The following is a 17,754-nucleotide window of genomic DNA, read 5'->3' as shown; positions in this document are numbered from 1 at the left end:
TGTTTATCAATGGGTTGATTGATGGCAAAGATCAAGACTTACATGGTAGTTCTACGGGTGGAAATTTCCCATGAGGAAGTTCAGGAGTGCCGAGATTGTTAACATTGTCATGAATTGGGGCAATTTTTAGGGGAGGGGAATTGGGAGGAGTGAAGTGCTGGTCGTCCAATGACTGATGCATGTCTACGCAATTCCTTTTGTCAGGTGATTTGGAGGCAGAGGAGGGTCTTCTGGATTGTGGAACATCCTGCTTGTTGTTGTCCTTGTCCTTGTTGGTCAAGTCAATTAGGTCCTCTGGAGGGATTGGGTTCCCTTTGCTGACGTCTGGATTGGGGGTGGTGGTAGTTAGCACAAGGAAAAAAAATGCATTCAGAGAGAAAGATTAGCCCACCTCGTTTTCTCTTTTGGCAGGCCTTGTGCATCTCCTTGAGGCCAGAAATTATTGTTGCCGGCGGGACAGGGATGGACTCGGAAAGAACCAAAGCCTGCTCCAATATTTCCTCAAGCTTAGAGCAGCCGGTTACGTACTCCTTCTTTCCAGCCTGCCTTCGCTCACTGCGGAGGACAGTAGGGGTTGAAATGGACTTGAAGTTTGCATAGGCTTTGAGCAAAGGGGCCAGTCCCTTTAAGGTATCTAAAGCTACATATACATACAAAAATCAGCACTAAGTAAGTGTCAAGTAGTACTTATTGCACAAACCAGAAGCAGGGACCAAGCTGCTTGCGTCTGATGAGGAATCATGTGGAGCGGTTTCTGTTGGAGGAAGGGAGTTGTCCGAAGTCAAATTCATGATGTATCAGGCTGGGGATTTGGGAGTACGCTGGGGTTTTGGGGCGGCAACACGTAAGGAAAAAATTGGCAGGCGGGCGCTAAAAATGGGCTTGGGCAAATGAAGAGAGGAAAAATGTGGTGGGGAGTGGGGCCTAGCCTATGTGAGGACGGAGGGTAAGAGTTTATAAGGTATCAGCCCAAAAATTAGGGAAAAACGATGGACAAGATAGCCGGTGGAGCTTGCCAATTGCGTGCCGGATAATCTATCAACATGTGAAAGATGATGACGAGCAATCCACCCATTCATGATTTCTTGGGGGTGCTCGAGGTAAACTGGGAGATCCAACTAAGGAATAACAAAAGGAAACCGGCTGATGATCCAATCATGGAACAATGCTGATAACTCTGTTGTGTAAATTGAGAGCAAAGGAGAAATGTTGGCTGAAAGGTATAAAAGGAGATACAAATGAGAAAAGTTCCAAGCTATAAAAGCAATCAGAAGGAACTTACTGACCAATAACGGTTGGCCAAAAGGGATGAAGCAACCGTGGAAGCTTGGAAGGTGATGAAACTGCGAATAGCGCCAAAGCAAGGCTAACTGTGAGGTGGGTGAAGGCAAAGTAGCCAGAAAGTAAAGACAAGGTGAGAGAGTCCATGATGAAGTCACCTGCAGGAGGAAGGCTGCGGTATGTAGGTGATAGTCGACTCACTTGATGAGACATCTGAAAGCTTGTTGATATGATGACCCAATGATGGGTTTCCGCTACATACGCAGCTGGCAAAGTTCTGGTGATGTGTATATGTACATACATATTATCTTTACCACCTACCAAAGGTCTGGGTTTGTATCAATAAATGTATTGCAAGTCCGTTGAGCTACATATACGTATGAAATAAGTTTCTGCCCCAAATATCCCACAGATGTCATGCGCCGTCTCAGGTCGGAAAGCAGCCGGGTTCTTCCCCCCCCCCCCCTCAAGTTGGGGCAGAGGGGAGCTGGGGAGGAGTCTGAGGGGCCGGCGCCGAGGTCTGCAAGCTGACCTGGTTCTGAATATGAGCTAATATTTTCACTACTCCAAGATCTTGTACTGTAGAGTGGTGGCCCCGGGATTGATGTTTGGCTTCCGCCTTGTCTGACAGATGTCAGGATAAAACCCAGCAAAAAAGACGGTATTTATTTATGTAGTTGTAACTTATGAAAAGGAAATCAATTTTTTTTTTTCCAAATTCATTCCACATTGATAGGATAGTAGAACGTGGGTAACAAGTAAGCAGAGAAACGACTGGCAAGATTTATGGTTGGATTTGCGCATTAACAGAATGCACATCCGGGGCAGGGAATTAATAACCATTTTTCTGAAGACTACTGGGAAGCTGATAATTCGGCCTGAATTCCATCAGCCAAGAAGGATGCAAACACAGCATTTGCTTGAGAGATGTTGTCCACGGGGGATTCCACATTTAATAAGGGGGTTTCACGGTATTGATGTTCTTCAATGGCATCCTTGAGTAATAAATAAACCTCCGCAAAAAAGGTACATTAGAGATGAAGTCCATCAGTCATTGATTGTGTGATTCAGCACTTACTAGAGGGCTCATCCCTTCTCTGGAAACGCAATCAGAGATGTGAGTGTGCGTGGAATCCCCCAATACTTTGTGGCTTGACTGCCCAAATGGTCTCCCAGAAGGATTGGTTAATCAGGCTTTGAAATATTGAGACAGTCAATCAAGCGTTAGTTGTGTTCCTCACAAGATATTCCCCAACTGCTTACATCACAATGTCCCGCTATTCCCATCCCCGGGAGGATCTCTGACACCCATTCAGTATTGTTGTCCTGATGGCGGGTATTGAGGTTCATGATGTTGATGGAGCTAAGGATGAGTTATTTGTTGATTGGATTCTTGGAGATCTATGTTTGTTTGTCTCAAGTGGAAGAGGTTAACCCAACCTTATATTTGGAGGGACCAGTTGCACCGAGGAATGCAAAGAACTAAACTCTGCGCAAACACCCTTCCCCGTAACTCAAACTCACCAGAAAGGGTCCTAGAGGGTCCCTCTTGACAGGATGCAGTTGGTTTTCTTTGACCGCGGAAATCACCTCACATAGCCGTCAAAATGTATAATTAATGTATGTAGTACGCTCTTCCCATGACAGAAACCTCACAAAGAGATTTGGATGATTGTCCAAATTGTCAGCCAAATCCAAACAGAAAAGATATGTACCCTGGTCACCATTACCCCCTGTCCTGGCTGAAGCAAATGCCTTGACCAGTTTGGATGATTGTCCAAAATCCCCAATGCCCAAACTTGCTGTGGTTGCCACGTACTTGGCAAGTATACTGTCTCTGTACATCTCCATGTATATATGTACATACATACATGCCGGAGAATTACACCAAAGCTGTCTATGTATGCTCGCCCAAGTTGAACACGGGGGGCTGTATGTAATACGGTTTGAAACTTGAGGTCCAAGGGTTTGGACAATCGTCCAAACAAGAGACACTCCGTGTATCCCAACAGTCTATGGATTGACATATGTATGCATTGAGTGTAATTAAATTCTGATCCAAGCCTTGTTTGATGTTGGTCTCCCACCATCCCCCAACATGGTTTTTGGTGTTGTGCAGGAGCAGAAAAGCTCTCTTTTGGTTGAGAAGCTGTGTACAAACCTGATGCAGTCTTTCATACGTCCGGTGGCTGTGCTTGGATTGTATATGTCTTCATGCATCCCATTGCATACACATAGCAGGATCTTTGGGTCCTCAAGGGGAGCATGCTGAAGCATGATGACCACAAACAATGATGTATGTGTAGGTTTGCCACAGGATCTTTGGACGGTGACGGGAGAGTACATACATACATACAACAACCCCAAAGTATGATGGGTTTGCCTCAATTTTCTGGACCCAAGGACCACCCACACCGGTAAGTTTTGCATGGAATGGTGCAGGTTAGCAGAAAGTTGGAAGAAAAGATATTCCAGAAGCTGAATCACAATGTTCATGGATTCAATCAAGCAGAAAATTCTAGGATATTGTGTTACCTAAAGTCTAACAATGTAGATGCTTAACAATTAGCGCGGTGATTAAAAGGGTGGGGTTGGGCAGCTTTGTTTGGAGGTGCACTTATCTTGTTCTCACAAGACCAGCGGCACCCTTTCACATCAAATACATACATCAATTGGTTGCCTTGGCAAGTCATGCTCCGTGGCACAAGCTGCGCTTTCCCGGTTGCTCTTCCAAAACCCATCTACTGGCAACGCCTGTGATTCATGACTTGCTCCCCCAGTTTCCAGTTTAGTTGCTCCCCTCAAGCAATATTGAAACTGCCCCATGACAATAGGTGATGGATTTTGATGATGATTTCTTTTTGAATGGCAATGATGCTACACCCACACTACAAATATGGATGAATTTGGGAAGGCATATATTGATCAATATGGCATATATTGATCAAATTATATTGATCTTTTTTTATTTTTTTTGAAATTTCTCTTTAATTTTTTGCCTTCCTGCAACATCATAATCCTTCTATCATCCCTCTTCCTCTTGATTTCCCCCTGTCTTAGTTTTCAACAATAGTAAAAGCTTCATTTTGTTGCCAGATTGAATAGGTCATTTTTACATACTCATATGAATTATTCCTGAGAAAAAATAGTCTGTTAAGTCAGGCAGGGAGGGGGAGGGGGGAGGAGAAATGGGGAGGCATGAATTATTGTCACTTGAACCTGGCAGAAGTGTTGAAATCTACTTTCCAAAAAAAAAAAAAAAAAAAAACCAATCAGTCTCAATATATCATGCTACATCAATTTTGTTCAAATTTAATGGCTTGTATATATGACTCATCATATCCAATGTCCTAAATTTCTACTAGGCCTGAGATTGATTTAATGTTTGTACCAGATTTGAGTAAGGTGTCTTTTGCTTCTGTTTTTCAATCAAATCCCAATATATTCAATGGGTCAACTGATGTTATCTCAGAATCTGAGGTTCAACATTTTTTGAATCTAAAGAGATTGATTGAGTCTGGTTGGTTTGAAACTAGTGTCTTTTATGATTCTGCCACTGTGTCTCAATCAGGGCTAAGATTTATATCATGATATTGGTACCATGAGGATCAGCAATATCTGAACAATAATTTGAGAAATTTTCGGTCTATGAAAGTCCCAAAATGTTGCAGTTACCATCTGATCAGTGTGAAATATTGCCTAATTGGTTGGTTTTGTTGTGCTTCTACAACTATATCTCAACTAGCAATGGGGATGAATTCATGATATTGGGACAATAATGATGAGAACATTTGAAAGATTAATTTAGGAAAGCTTTTTGCCAATGAACATCTCCCAATTTAGCAGCCCCATTTAATCAGTCACAAACTATTGCCTCATTTTTTGTGTTTCTGCCATTATATCTCAACCAGTAATGTTGATTATTTCATGATATTGGTACCAGAATGTTCATCCATTTGCAAAGAGTATTTTGGTGTATCTTCCATGTATGAAAATCCCAAAACCGAGCGGCTACAGTCTGATTAATTTCAAAATATTGCCTAATTGGGTATTTCTTGGTGTTTCTGCCACTGTATCTGAACCAGGGCTAAAATTTATTTCATGATATTGATACCATTGTAATGAGACATGTTGAGAGATTAATTTGGGTCAGCTCTTGACCATGAGAAACCCAAATTGTGGGAGCTACAGTCTCATGGGTCTCAAACAATCACCAAATTAGGTTTTTCTTTGTGTTTCTGCCACTATAACTCAACCAGGAATGGTGATCATTTCATGATATTGGTACCAGAATATTGATACATTTCCAAATATTATTTTGGTATAGATTTCATGGATTGAAATGCCAAAAAGGAGCTGCTATAGTCTAATTAGTCTTGAAATATTGCCTAATTGGGTATTTTTTGGTGTTTCTGCCACTGTATCTCAACCCGCAATGCAAATGATTTCATGATATTAATACCATTATGATAAGACATGTTGAGGTATTACTTTGGGTCAGCTCTTGACCATGAAAATCCAAAAATGTGGCAGCTACATTCTCTTGAGTCTCAAAATGCCACCAAATTGGGGTTTTCTTTGTGTTTCTGTCACCGTATCTCAACCGGGGATGGTGATCATTTCATGATGTTGGGACAAGAATATTCATCTGTTCCCAAAGATTATTTTGGTATAGCTTTCATGTATGGAAATGCCCAAATGGAGCTGCTATAGCCTGATTAGTCTCAAAGCATTGCCTAATTGGGTATTTTTTGGTGTTTCTGCCACTGTATCTCAACTCGCAATGGGAATGATTTCATGATATTGATACCATTTTAATAAGAAATGCTGAGCAAGTGATTTGGGTCAGCTCTTGACCATGAAAATCCCAAAATGTGGCAGCTACAGTCTGATGAGTCTCAAAATATCACCAAATTGGGGTTTTCTTTGTGTTTCTGCCACTATATCTCAACCGGAAATGGTGATTATTTCATGATATTGGTACCAGAATATTCATCCATCTTCAAAGATTATTTTGGTATAGCTTTCATGTATGTAAATGCCCAAAAGGAGCTGCTATAGTCTGATTAGTCTCAAAATATTGCCTAATTGGGTATTTTTTGGTGTTTCTACCCCTGTATCTCAACCCGCAATGGGAATGATTTCATGATATTGATAACAGTATAATAAGGGATGTTGAGAGAGTAATTTAGGTTGGCTCTTGACCATGAAAATCCCAAAATGTGGCAGATACCTTCTTATGAGTCTCAAAATATCACCAAATTGGGGTTTTCTTTGTGTTTCCGCCACTATATCTCAACCGGGAATGGTTATTATTTCATGATATTGGTACCAGAATATTCATTCATTTCCAAAGACTATTTTGGTATAGCTTTCATGTATGGAATCGCCCAAAAGGAGCTGCTATAGTCTGATTAGTGTCAAAATATTGCCTAATTGTGTATTTTTTGGTGTTTCTACCCCTGTATCTCAACCCGCAATGAGAATGATTTCATGATATTGATACCATTATGATGAGAAGTGCTGAAAGATTAATTGGGGTCAGCTCTTGACCATCAAAATCACAAAATGTGGCAGCTACAGTCTCATGGGTCTCAAAGAATCACCAAATTTGGTTTTTCTTTGTGTTTCCGCCACGATAACTCAACCAGGAATGGTGATCATTTCATGATATTGGTACCAGAATATTAATACATTTCCAAAGATTATTTTGGTATAGAGTTCATGGATTGAAATGCCAAAAAGAGCTGCTATAGTCTAATTAGTCTTGGAATATTGCCTAATTGGGTATTTTTTGGTGTTTCTGCCACTGTATCTCAAACCGCAATGCAAATCATTTCATGATATTGATACCATTATAATAAGGGATTTTGACACCAGGGGAAAAAGTGTGGCACTCTCTAAAGAGTGCCAAACCGTGACTTTCTTCTGCAACCCTGTAGTATGTCAACTGTTGTAGCATGTGTAATTCAAGCTTAAGCCAACTTTGATGATATGTCCAACTGAGGCTGATTGTATCTGTAACTTAATATGGTGGAAAAAAAGTTTTTCACCTTGGCCAATTTGTGACCCCATTGCAAATCAAATTGAATTGTATTTGAAGGCTTAGTAGGCTCTGGGGTCTTGTCATGGGCTACAGTCACAAATTCTGGATGTGAAAAAGGTGATGCTTTTGCGGGATCCCATGAGGTAAGACCCCAAATTCTAGCAGCATAAGTGAAGCAGTAGACTGAATCATAAAAACAATATGTTCCAGCAAATCCATAGATTAGAATTTCAGGAATGTTGATTTGAATCTCATAGAGCCGAATATATAATAGTTTCTCTTTAATGGCATCTCAAGACCTCCCAGGTGGTTGGGTTAGGCTCAATGGGGAATCTTGCCTGGATTGAGGTTGATCTGTGAAGTATGATGGTGGAAGATTGCAGTTGCAGAGCATGTTCAAGTAAAATTATCTCTTGAGTTCTTTCTAGAGATGGTCATTTGGCACTCATTGGCAGGTATCTGCCACCCTTCAGCAGGTACCTGTGTGCCCTGTCAGGTTCATATGGGTTTCAAGGTGTTCCAATTTAGTCAAAATTCAAGGAAGGAGCTCTGCACCGGCCATGGGTACTGCAAGGGCTCCCAGGCACCTTCTGAAGGGTGGTGGGTAGCTGCCCATGGGTGCCAAATTGAGATCTCTAGTGACCTAGTCCTTGCTCCCTGACCAGCCCCTTTGCAACATGCTCACACAGGTGCTACATCTGATCCCAAATGTTCACTCATGATCCAGGTTAGCCCTGGGCTCAGTCCGCTTGTCACTGGGGAGAAGTGCTGGGGGTGAGTTTGCTTGGCCAAGAGGATCACTTACCTGTCACTAGCGTGACATGTCCACCACAATGTTCGGCCAAACGTTAGGGTGGACATATGTATTTATGGTCCACTGTATGTACAATGATGCTTGGCCAAACATCAGTGGAGTATACTATATTGTTTCACTCACAGCTGGTCATGGAGGAGGAAGGGACCGACTAGATAAATCTCCATGACCAGCTCTACCAATCAAATGATTGGTACAGCTGGTCATCAAGAGAGTAGGGAGCTACCCTCAATGACTGGTAGAGTTGGTCATTGAGAGGAGCTGTTACACCTCTTGATGACCACCTATACTGGTCTTCGAAGGGAGTTGCAACTCATCCCAATGACCGGTACAGTTGGTCATCAAGAGGTGTAACGACTCCTCTCGATGAACCGTACAGCGGTCATTGAGAGGAGCTGTCACTCCACTCAATGACCGGCACAGACCGGTCATCAAGAGAAGGTGTAACTCCCCTCCATGACTGGCACAGGATGTCTTCGAAGGGAGTTACAACTCCTCTCGATGACCGGTCATCGGGAAGAGTTGTAACTCTCCTCGATGACATCCTGTGCCAGTCATGGAAGGGAGTAACAGCTCCTCTTGATGACCAATTGTACCAATCATTGGGATGAGTTGTAACTCCCTTCGAAGACCGGTACAGGTGGTCATTGAGGGGAGTAACAGCTCCTCCTGATAACTGATCTGTCCCAGTCATCGGGAGGAGCTGTTACTCCCCTCCATGACCGGTACAGGCTGGTCGGCGGGAGGAGTTACAACTCCGCTTGATGACTGGTCTGTACCGGTCATCGAGGAGACTCTCCTCAATGACCGGGACAGATCAGTCATCAGGAGGAGTCAATCCCCTTGAGGACTGGTACCAGTACCTGGTCATTGAAGGGAGTAACTCCTCCATGACCAACTTATATCAGCCATTGGGAGATGTACCTCCCCTCAATGGCCAATCAGTACTGGTCATTGAGGGGAGCTACACCTACTCCCAATGACCGGTACATACCAGTCATCAGGAGGAGTCATTACTTAGTCTCCTCGATGACCACCTGTACTGGTGATCGAAGGAAGTTACTACTCCTCCAAAAGACCAGTACAGACAGGGGGAGTTGTTACTCCCCTTGATGACCACATGTATCAGTCATCAAGGTGGTTACAGCTCCTCCCAATGGCCAGCACACCACAGATCGGTATTCCAGAGGGGGTTTTACTCCCCTCAAAGACTGGTACAGACCAATCATTGGAAGCTGTTACTTCCCAATAACCTGGTTCCTGTGCCTCAAACTACACATGGACTTCACACCAACATTTTTGGAGGAAGCCAGCCCTGCAAGAAAAAGGGAGAGAAGACAATGGCATAAGCCTTCATACAAATGTATATACACTTCATTCCAAAACCGCTTGGATGTGTGACAGAGATGTCACATTGGCACCTGCAGCGGGTACCTGTCACCCTTCAGCAGGTTTCTGTGTATGCTTGCAGTTACCAATGGCAGCAGTTGGGGGTTCCATTTTAGTATGAGTTTATAGAAATACCTCCACACTGGCCGTGGGTACCTGAAACAGCACACAGGTACCTGCTGAAGGGTGACACGTTGCCGCAGTGGGGGCCAATGGGTCATCTCTGGTGAGTGATACCCAATTGGCCTACATACATAACGAGCCCCTCTGAACATACTTGTTGCAGATGCTCTCTGTTGACAGGAAACTTCAATGCTTATGGAGAGGGAACTGAACCTCAGACATTGGCATGTTCTGCCAAATCATCATATGAAAGATAATAAAATCTAAACTTATGAATAAGATAGAATACAGTTGAACAGCAATTCATATAACGTGACTCATGAGTTCAAAATATTTGTCACATCAAATCATTGTACGCATGGGAAATAGTTTCCAATGAGTTGTGGAGACAATCAAACAAAAGTTGCACACTGACATTGAACTGACTTCAGACCAGTTGAATATTAAATTTACGGTCTGGCACTCTCTAGGGAGTGCAACACTTTCTTCCCTGGTGTGAGAGAGTAATTTAGGTTGACTCTAGACCATGAGAGTAATTTGGGTCAGCTCTTGACCATGAAAATCCCAAAATGTGGCAGCTACAGTCTGATGAGTCTCAAAATATCACCAAATTGGGGTTTTCTTTGTGTTTCCGCCACTATATCTCAACCGCAAATGGTGATTAATTCATGATATTGGGACCAGGATATTCATCCATTTCCAAAGATTATTTGGGTACAGCTTTCAAAGAACTCCCATGCTGCACTGAGATATAGTGGCAGAAACACCAAGAAACTAACAAATCAGTGATATTTGGCAACTGATCACATTGTGGCGCTACATTTGGGGGTTTTGTGGTCATTCAAGGTACACAATGAATCTTTGAGGGCATGCAAACATTTTGGTATCAATGTCATGGAAGAACTCCACGCTGCGCTGAGATATAGTGGCAGAAACACCAAGAAACTACCAAATTAGTGATATTGGGCAACTGATTACGTTGTGGCTGCTACATTTGGGGGTTTTGTGGTCATTCAGGGCACACAATGAATCTTTGAGGGCATGTGAGCATTTTGGTACCAATATCATGGAAGAATTCCACGCTGCGCTGAGATATAGTGGCCAAAACACCAAGAAACTACCAAATTAGTCATATTTGGCAACTGATCACATTGTGGCTGCTAAATTTGGGGGTTCTGTGGTCATTCAAGGTACACAATGAATTGTTGAGGGCATGCAAACATTTTGGTACCAATATCATGGAAGAACTCCCACGCTGCACTGAGGTATAGTGGGAGAAACACCAAGAAACTACCAAATTAGTCATATTTGGCAACTGATCACATTGTGGCCGCTACATTTGGAGGTTTTGAGGTCATTCAAGGTACACCATGATCCCTTGAGGCCATTTGATCATTTTTATACCAATATCATGGAAGAACTCCCATGCTGCGCTGAGATATAGTGGCAGCAACACCAAGAAACTACCAAATTAGTGATATTGGGCAACTGATTACGTTGTGGCTGCTACATTTGGGGGTTTTGTGGTCATTCAGGGCACACAATGAATCTTTGAGGGCATGTGAGCATTTTGGTACCAATATCATGGAAGAATTCCACGCTGCGCTGAGATATAGTGGCCAAAACACCAAGAAACTACCAAATTTGTCATATTTGGCAACTGATCACATTGTGGCTGCTAAATTTGGGGGTTCTGTGGTCATTCAAGGTACACATTGAATTGTTGAGGGCATGCAAACATTTTGGTACCAATATCATGGAAGAACTCCCACGCTGCACTGAGGTATAGTGGGAGAAACACCAAGAAACTACCAAATTAGTCATATTTGGCAACTGATCACATTGTGGCTGCTATATTTGGAAGTTTTGAGGTCATTCAAGGTACACCATGATCCCTTGAGGCCATTTGATCATTTTTGTACCAATATCATGAAAGAACTCCCATGCTCCACTGAGATATAGAGGCAGAAACACCAAGAAACTACCAAATTAGTCATATTTGGCAACTGATCACATTGTGGCTGCTACATTTGGAGGTTTTGTGGTCATTCAAGGTACAAATTGGGACTTTGAGGGTATGTGAACATTTTGGTACCAATATCATGGAAGAACTCCCACGCTGCAATGAGATTTAGTGGGAGAAACACCAAGAAACTACCCAATTAGTGATGTTTGGCAACTGATCACATTGTGGCCGCTACATTTGGAGGTTTTGAGGTCATTCAAAATACACCATGATCCCTTGAGGCCATTTGATCATTTTTATACCAATATCATGGAAGAACTCCCATGCTGCGCTGAGATATAGTGGCAGCAACACCAAGAAACTACCAAATTAGTGATATTGGGCAACTGATTACGTTGTGGCTGCTACATTTGGGGGTTTTGTGGTCATTCAGGGCACACAATGAATCTTTGAGGGCATGTGAGCATTTTGGTACCAATATCATGGAAGAATTCCACGCTGCGCTGAGATATAGTGGCCAAAACACCAAGAAACTACCAAATTAGTCATATTTGGCAACTGATCACATTGTGGCTGCTAAATTTGGGGGTTCTGTGGTCATTCAAGGTACACAATGAATTTTTGAGGTCATGCAAACATTTTGGTACCAATATCATGGAAGAACTCCCACGCTGCACTGAGGTATAGTGGGAGAAACACCAGGAAACTACCAAATTAGTGATATTTGGCAACTGACCACATTGTGGCTGCTACATTTGTGGGTTTTGTGGTCATTCAAAGTAAAAAATGAATCTTTGACCGCATTTGCTCATTTTGGTACCAATATAATGGAAGATCCTTTCACGCTGCGCTGAGATATAGTGGCAGAAACACCAAGAAACTACCAAATTAGTCATATTTGGCAACTGATCACATTGTGGCTGCTATATTTGGAAGTTTTGAGGTCATTCAAGGTACACCATGATCCCTTGAGGCCATTTGATCATTTTTGTACCAATATCATGAAAGAACTCCCATGCTCCACTGAGATATAGAGGCAGAAACACCAAGAAACTACCAAATTAGTCATATTTGGCAACTGATCACATTGTGGCTGCTACATTTGGGGGTTTTGTGGTCATTCAAGGTACAAATTGGGACTTTGAGGGTATGTGAACATTTTGGTACCAATATCATGGAAGAACTCCCACGCTGCAATGAGATTTAGTGGGAGAAACACCAAGAAACTACCCAATTAGTGATGTTTGGCAACTGATCACATTGTGGCCGCTACATTTGGAGGTTTTGAGGTCATTCAAAATACACCATGATCCCTTGAGGCCATTTGATCATTTTTATACCAATATCATGGAAGAACTCCCATGCTGCGCTGAGATATAGTGGCAGAAACACCAAGAAACTACCAAATTAGTGATATTTGGCAACTGACCACATTGTGGCTGCTTCATTTGGGGGCTTTGTGGTCATTCAAGGTACACAATGAATCTTTGACCGCATTTGATCACTTTGGTACCAATATCATGGAAGAAATCCCACGCTGCGCTGAGATATAGTGGCAGAAACACCAAGAAACCACCAAATTAGTGATATTTGCAACTGATCACATTGTGGCTAATACATTTGGGGGTTTTGTGGTCATTCAAGGTAAAAAATGAATCTTTGAGGGCATCTAATTATTTTGGTACCAGTATCATGGAAGACTTCCCACGCTGGCAGAAACAGCAAGAAACTACCAAATTAAATGTTCACATGCCCTCAAAGTCCCAATTTGTACCTTGAATGACCACAAAACCCCAAATGTAGCAGCTACAATGTGATCCGTTGCCAAATATCACTAATTTGGTAGTTTCCTGGTGTTCCTCCCACTATATCTCAGCGCAGCATGGGAGTTCTTCCATGATATTGGTATAAAAATGATCAAATGGCCTCAAGGGATCATGGTGTACCTTGAATGACCACAAAACCCCCAAATGTAGCAGCCACAATGTGATCAGTTGCCAAATATCACTAATTTGATAGTTTCTTGTTGTTTCTGCCACTATATTCAGCACAGCATGGGAGTTCTTCCATGATATCTAAGCATATTAAATCCACACTTTTGTGGAAATTTGGATCATGGGTTCACCCTCCTCCTTTCCCAAAAAGCCTCCCAAAGGGGCCCAATAGTGGTGCCAAGGCCCAATTCTGCTTTACCCCATTTCCCATATTCTCAGACAGGAGTATGTTTGACTTGATTGCCGTGAAAATTTAAATTAAAGTCCCCAAACACAAATGTCTCAGACTGATCCCCCAATCCATCAACCATGAATGAAAAGGGACCGGGGTTAACCCCCTCTGCCTGTTGCAAATGCAAGGGGATGGAGGAGGGCAAGTGGCGTGGGTAAAAATGGATTTCTACCGAGGAGATTTTGCTCAGCCTGCGCAAGCGCAGCACGGGAGGTGAAAGTGTTGTAAAAAAATTTTCAAAGCAAAAATATTCATGTAATGTTTCCTCAGCCTTGGCAAATGCTAAGGGGAGGTTATAATCCTTTTCTATCCCAGGGCCACCACAAAGGGAATGGCACGGGTCAATTGTTCAGTCTGCGCAAGCGCAACAGGGGAACCAAACTTGGTCTTATGAACCCCATGCCCCCGGCAAGTGCAAGGAAGGGAGGGGTTACACAAGGAGGTCAATTTCAACCTGCACAAATGTAACAGGGGAGCTTGACCTGGGGGGAGGAGGAGCTCACCCAACAACCCCTCTATTTATCTTTGCGACCAATCCGTCACCCATCTCGTGCCCACAGATGATTGGTCTCACCCGGAAGGACGCCACGGTAACCCAGAGTTGCAGTGACTCCCTTTGTGGCGTACACCAGGTGGCCACCAAAATTCCTGGTCCCCCCATGTACGTCATAGAGCCAAAACCGGCCGCGGCGCAATGGGGACGCCGGGGTGGACTGCCACGGCAAGGCTCCAGCAGCCGCAACACCCACCCCGACTGTCACACTTGTGGCGCCCTGGGGTCGCAAGCGTCCCCAAGGCGCCATCACATGTGGGTGCCCTGGGGTGCGTCACATCGTCGAATCAATTCCTCACACGCCTCAACGGCTCCCAGATGAGGTCTTAGCCTGGGCAGGGCCATACCACCATCGAGCCGGCCTAGCTGTGTCATAGGGGGAACCCTTGAGGCTGCTGCAACATGTGTTGCGGTCGACACAGGGCTAATACATAGGGCACGCCCGCTTTGACTCACTCAACGTGAGTTGAAGCACTTGTTTCTTCCAAGTTTTGCCTCATCCAACCCAGCTCTGGCACCTTGCCCGCACAGCAGCCAATCCAACCAATAATCCACCAGCCCCTTTGCGGCCTGGCCCATCTCATTCCGCCGCAGATCCCTGCCATGCATCCTTTAGGCACTCCAGCCTCCAGGTCAGTGATCCCCCCTTCTTTACTGGCTACTTGAAAGCCCAACTGAATTTTCTTTTGATGTTTGAGCTAGATTGCACCTGCAAGGAAAATGTGTACTATTGTAACATATGTCCCCAATCAGGAGGCACAAAAACCTGGTCAAAGCATGTCCTGTCTGCTGCACACAAAAATCAAGTCCTGTGCCGCAAAGAATTGAGGCGGCAGAGTGCACTTGCTCCCGCGGAGACTGCGTTGTGGCCCTATAAAAGCCAAAAACAACAACAGGGAAAGGAGGAGGGTGAGCCCATGATACAAATTTCCACAAAAGTGTGGATTTAATATACTTAGATAATATTTTGAACGGATGTACTTTGCGCACTGCGAAAAACTCGTCGCGCACTGCAGGGGGCGTCCACTCGACGTCCCGACCACAGTGCGCGGTAGCTCAAAACGCTTCGCGCACTGCAAATGCAAAACTATGAAATTTTCACTTTTTCTTCTGCCAGCCTGCAGAGGGGATTTTTCCTGCTCCTCCATCAAATTCTTGGAGGATTTGGAGCCCCCAGCGGGACACAAAAAAAGGATGGAAAATAAACACAAAAAATAACCTGAGCGCAGGCTCCCGCTCCTCCAGGAGCACTCCTCCGGGGCTTTCAACCTGCCAAATACTCACGGATCGGGTACACAGCCCCTCAAAAACAAAGTTTGAGGGCAGAAGCTCTGGCTGCCGTACCGATGGCCGGCACAGCCTGGTCATTGAACGGCGTCTACACACTGGATCCCCCAATGACCGGCCAGGTGCAGTGCAGATTACCGGTCATCAAGGAGAATATGTACTCCTCTCAATGACCGGGTTGCTCCGGTCATTGGAAGGAGCACATACTTTATTCAATGACCGAGTCCACCCCGGTCATGGAGAGGAGTAAACACTCGCCTCAATGACCGGGTCCGTTCCGGTCATTGAGAGGAGAGAAACACTCCTCTCGATGGCCGGGTCCGTTCTGGTCATTGAGAGGAGAGAAACACTTCTCTTGATTACCAGAACAAACTGGTCATTAAGGGGAGGATGCACTCCCTCTTGATGATGTCCAGAATAGCCCCTCAATGAACGGGTCTGCTCTGGTCAACAAGAGGAGCCGGACCCGGTCATCAAGGGCAGTGGTTACTCCTCAATGACCGGCGAGGGGAGTATGTTATACTCTCAATAACCGCAGCAGACCTGGTCATCAAGGAGAGTTTGCACTCCTCTAAAAGACCGGGTCCGTTCCGGTCAAAACACTACTCTCAATGACCGGAACGGACCCGGTCATCAAGGCGAGGGTTTACTCCTCTCCATGACCGGGGTGGACTCGGTCATTGAGTAAATTATGTGCTCCTTCCAATGACCGGAGCGACCTGGTCATCAAGAGGAGTACATATTCTCCTTGATGACAGGTAATCTGCACTGCACCTGGCCGGTCATCGGGGGATCCAGTGTGTAGACGCCGCTCAATGACCGGGCTGTGCCGGCCATTGGTACGGCAGCCAGAGCTTCTGCCCTCAAACTTTGTTTTCAAGGGGCTGTGTACCCGATCCGTGAGTATTTGGCAGGTTGAAAGCCCTGGAGGAGCGCTCCCCGGGGAGCGGGAGCCTGCGCTCAGGTTATTTTTTGTGTTTATTTTTCATCCTTTTTTTGTGTCCCGCTGGGGGCTCCAAATTCTCCAAGAATTTGATTGAGGAGCAGGAAAAATCCCCTCTGCCGGCTGGCAGAAAAAAAAGTGAGAATTTCATAGTTTTGCGTTTGCAGTGCGCGAAGCGTTTTGAGCTACCGCGCACTGTGGACGGGACGTCAAGTGGACACCCCCTGCAGTGCGCGACGAGTTTTTTGCAGTGCGCAAAGTACATCCAATGTTGAAATAGTATTCACACAATTAATTTACTTGATGCTGCAAAGGTTTGGGGCACTTTGGAGCACAATGGCTAAGGTTTTGGTGTATTTCTTTTGTAGTAAATCCACCAAATTAGACCCACATTGCACACCCCAGGAATGGGGTGTGCTAATGCCGTGCAGTTCAACATGTGCTCTTGAGAGGCCCAGTTTTGGTGGGCTTTGGGCGCCCCAGTGACAAGTTATAAATTTTTCTTTATTATTGTAATTTTTGGTAAAATTACATTTCCAACTCCCATTCTACGCAGAAGAATTAAATTCTGACTCTTAAAAATTACTTTTTGGGAGTCAGAATTTAATTTTTGGGAGTCAATCAATCAAGCCCCTTTGACAATATACCATGGAATTGTCATATATCCAAGTCTATTAAAACCAGAGTTTTGTGGGAAAAAAATTCAAGGGTTTCCCCTATTTTTTATCCACAAAACAACAAAGAAAGGGTTTTCCCTATCTTTTAATCACACAAAAGCAAAAAAGGCTTCCCCTATCTGAGGAAAGCCTCTGCAAAAAACACAACCTAGCCCAACACCAGCTGAAGCTGCTGCACCCAGGCCCATACTGCCGCCCAACTCACCGGATGGGTCAAACAGTATGTAAGGAAGGCCCCCAGCAGCGCGGTGGCAATCTGCTAAGTGGGGGCCAGCTCTTTAACCCCCCAGGCTGTGCAAATGCAAAAGCAGCAGCGGGAGAGCGTGAGACGCATCGCCAGCTGGAATTACAGACAAAACGGATGCAGCTGGGGGGAGAATCTGACTGGCCAGCTCGCGGTCTTATATACCCGAGCCCGCAGGCCTCTGGCTTTGAGTTGGACTTGCCAC

The 17,754-nt window shown here is 44.4% G+C and overlaps 2 protein-coding genes across 2 annotated transcripts; one reads left to right on the top strand and one right to left on the bottom strand.

The window, feature by feature from the left end:
* Nucleotides 1-2,135: 2,135 nt before the first annotated feature.
* On the bottom strand, nt 2,136-2,371 carry PtA15_2A291 (uncharacterized protein; the record flags this gene model as incomplete). Its single annotated transcript, XM_053166297.1, has 2 exons — nt 2,136-2,276; nt 2,360-2,371. 2 exons carry the CDS (start codon nt 2,369-2,371, stop codon nt 2,136-2,138), a joined length of 153 nt encoding a protein of 50 aa, XP_053017533.1.
* Nucleotides 2,372-14,405: 12,034 nt separating this feature from the next.
* On the top strand, nt 14,406-14,775 carry PtA15_2A290 (uncharacterized protein; the record flags this gene model as incomplete). Its single annotated transcript, XM_053166296.1, has 2 exons — nt 14,406-14,435; nt 14,518-14,775. The coding sequence occupies 2 exons, from the start codon at nt 14,406-14,408 to the stop codon at nt 14,773-14,775; spliced, it is 288 nt and encodes a 95-aa protein (XP_053017532.1).
* Nucleotides 14,776-17,754: the final 2,979 nt, after the last annotated feature.

Source organism: Puccinia triticina, chromosome 2A (assembly GCF_026914185.1).
Source record: "Puccinia triticina chromosome 2A, complete sequence".
NCBI lineage: Eukaryota > Fungi > Basidiomycota > Pucciniomycetes > Pucciniales > Pucciniaceae > Puccinia > Puccinia triticina.
This window is presented reverse-complemented; position numbering and strand designations above follow the sequence as displayed.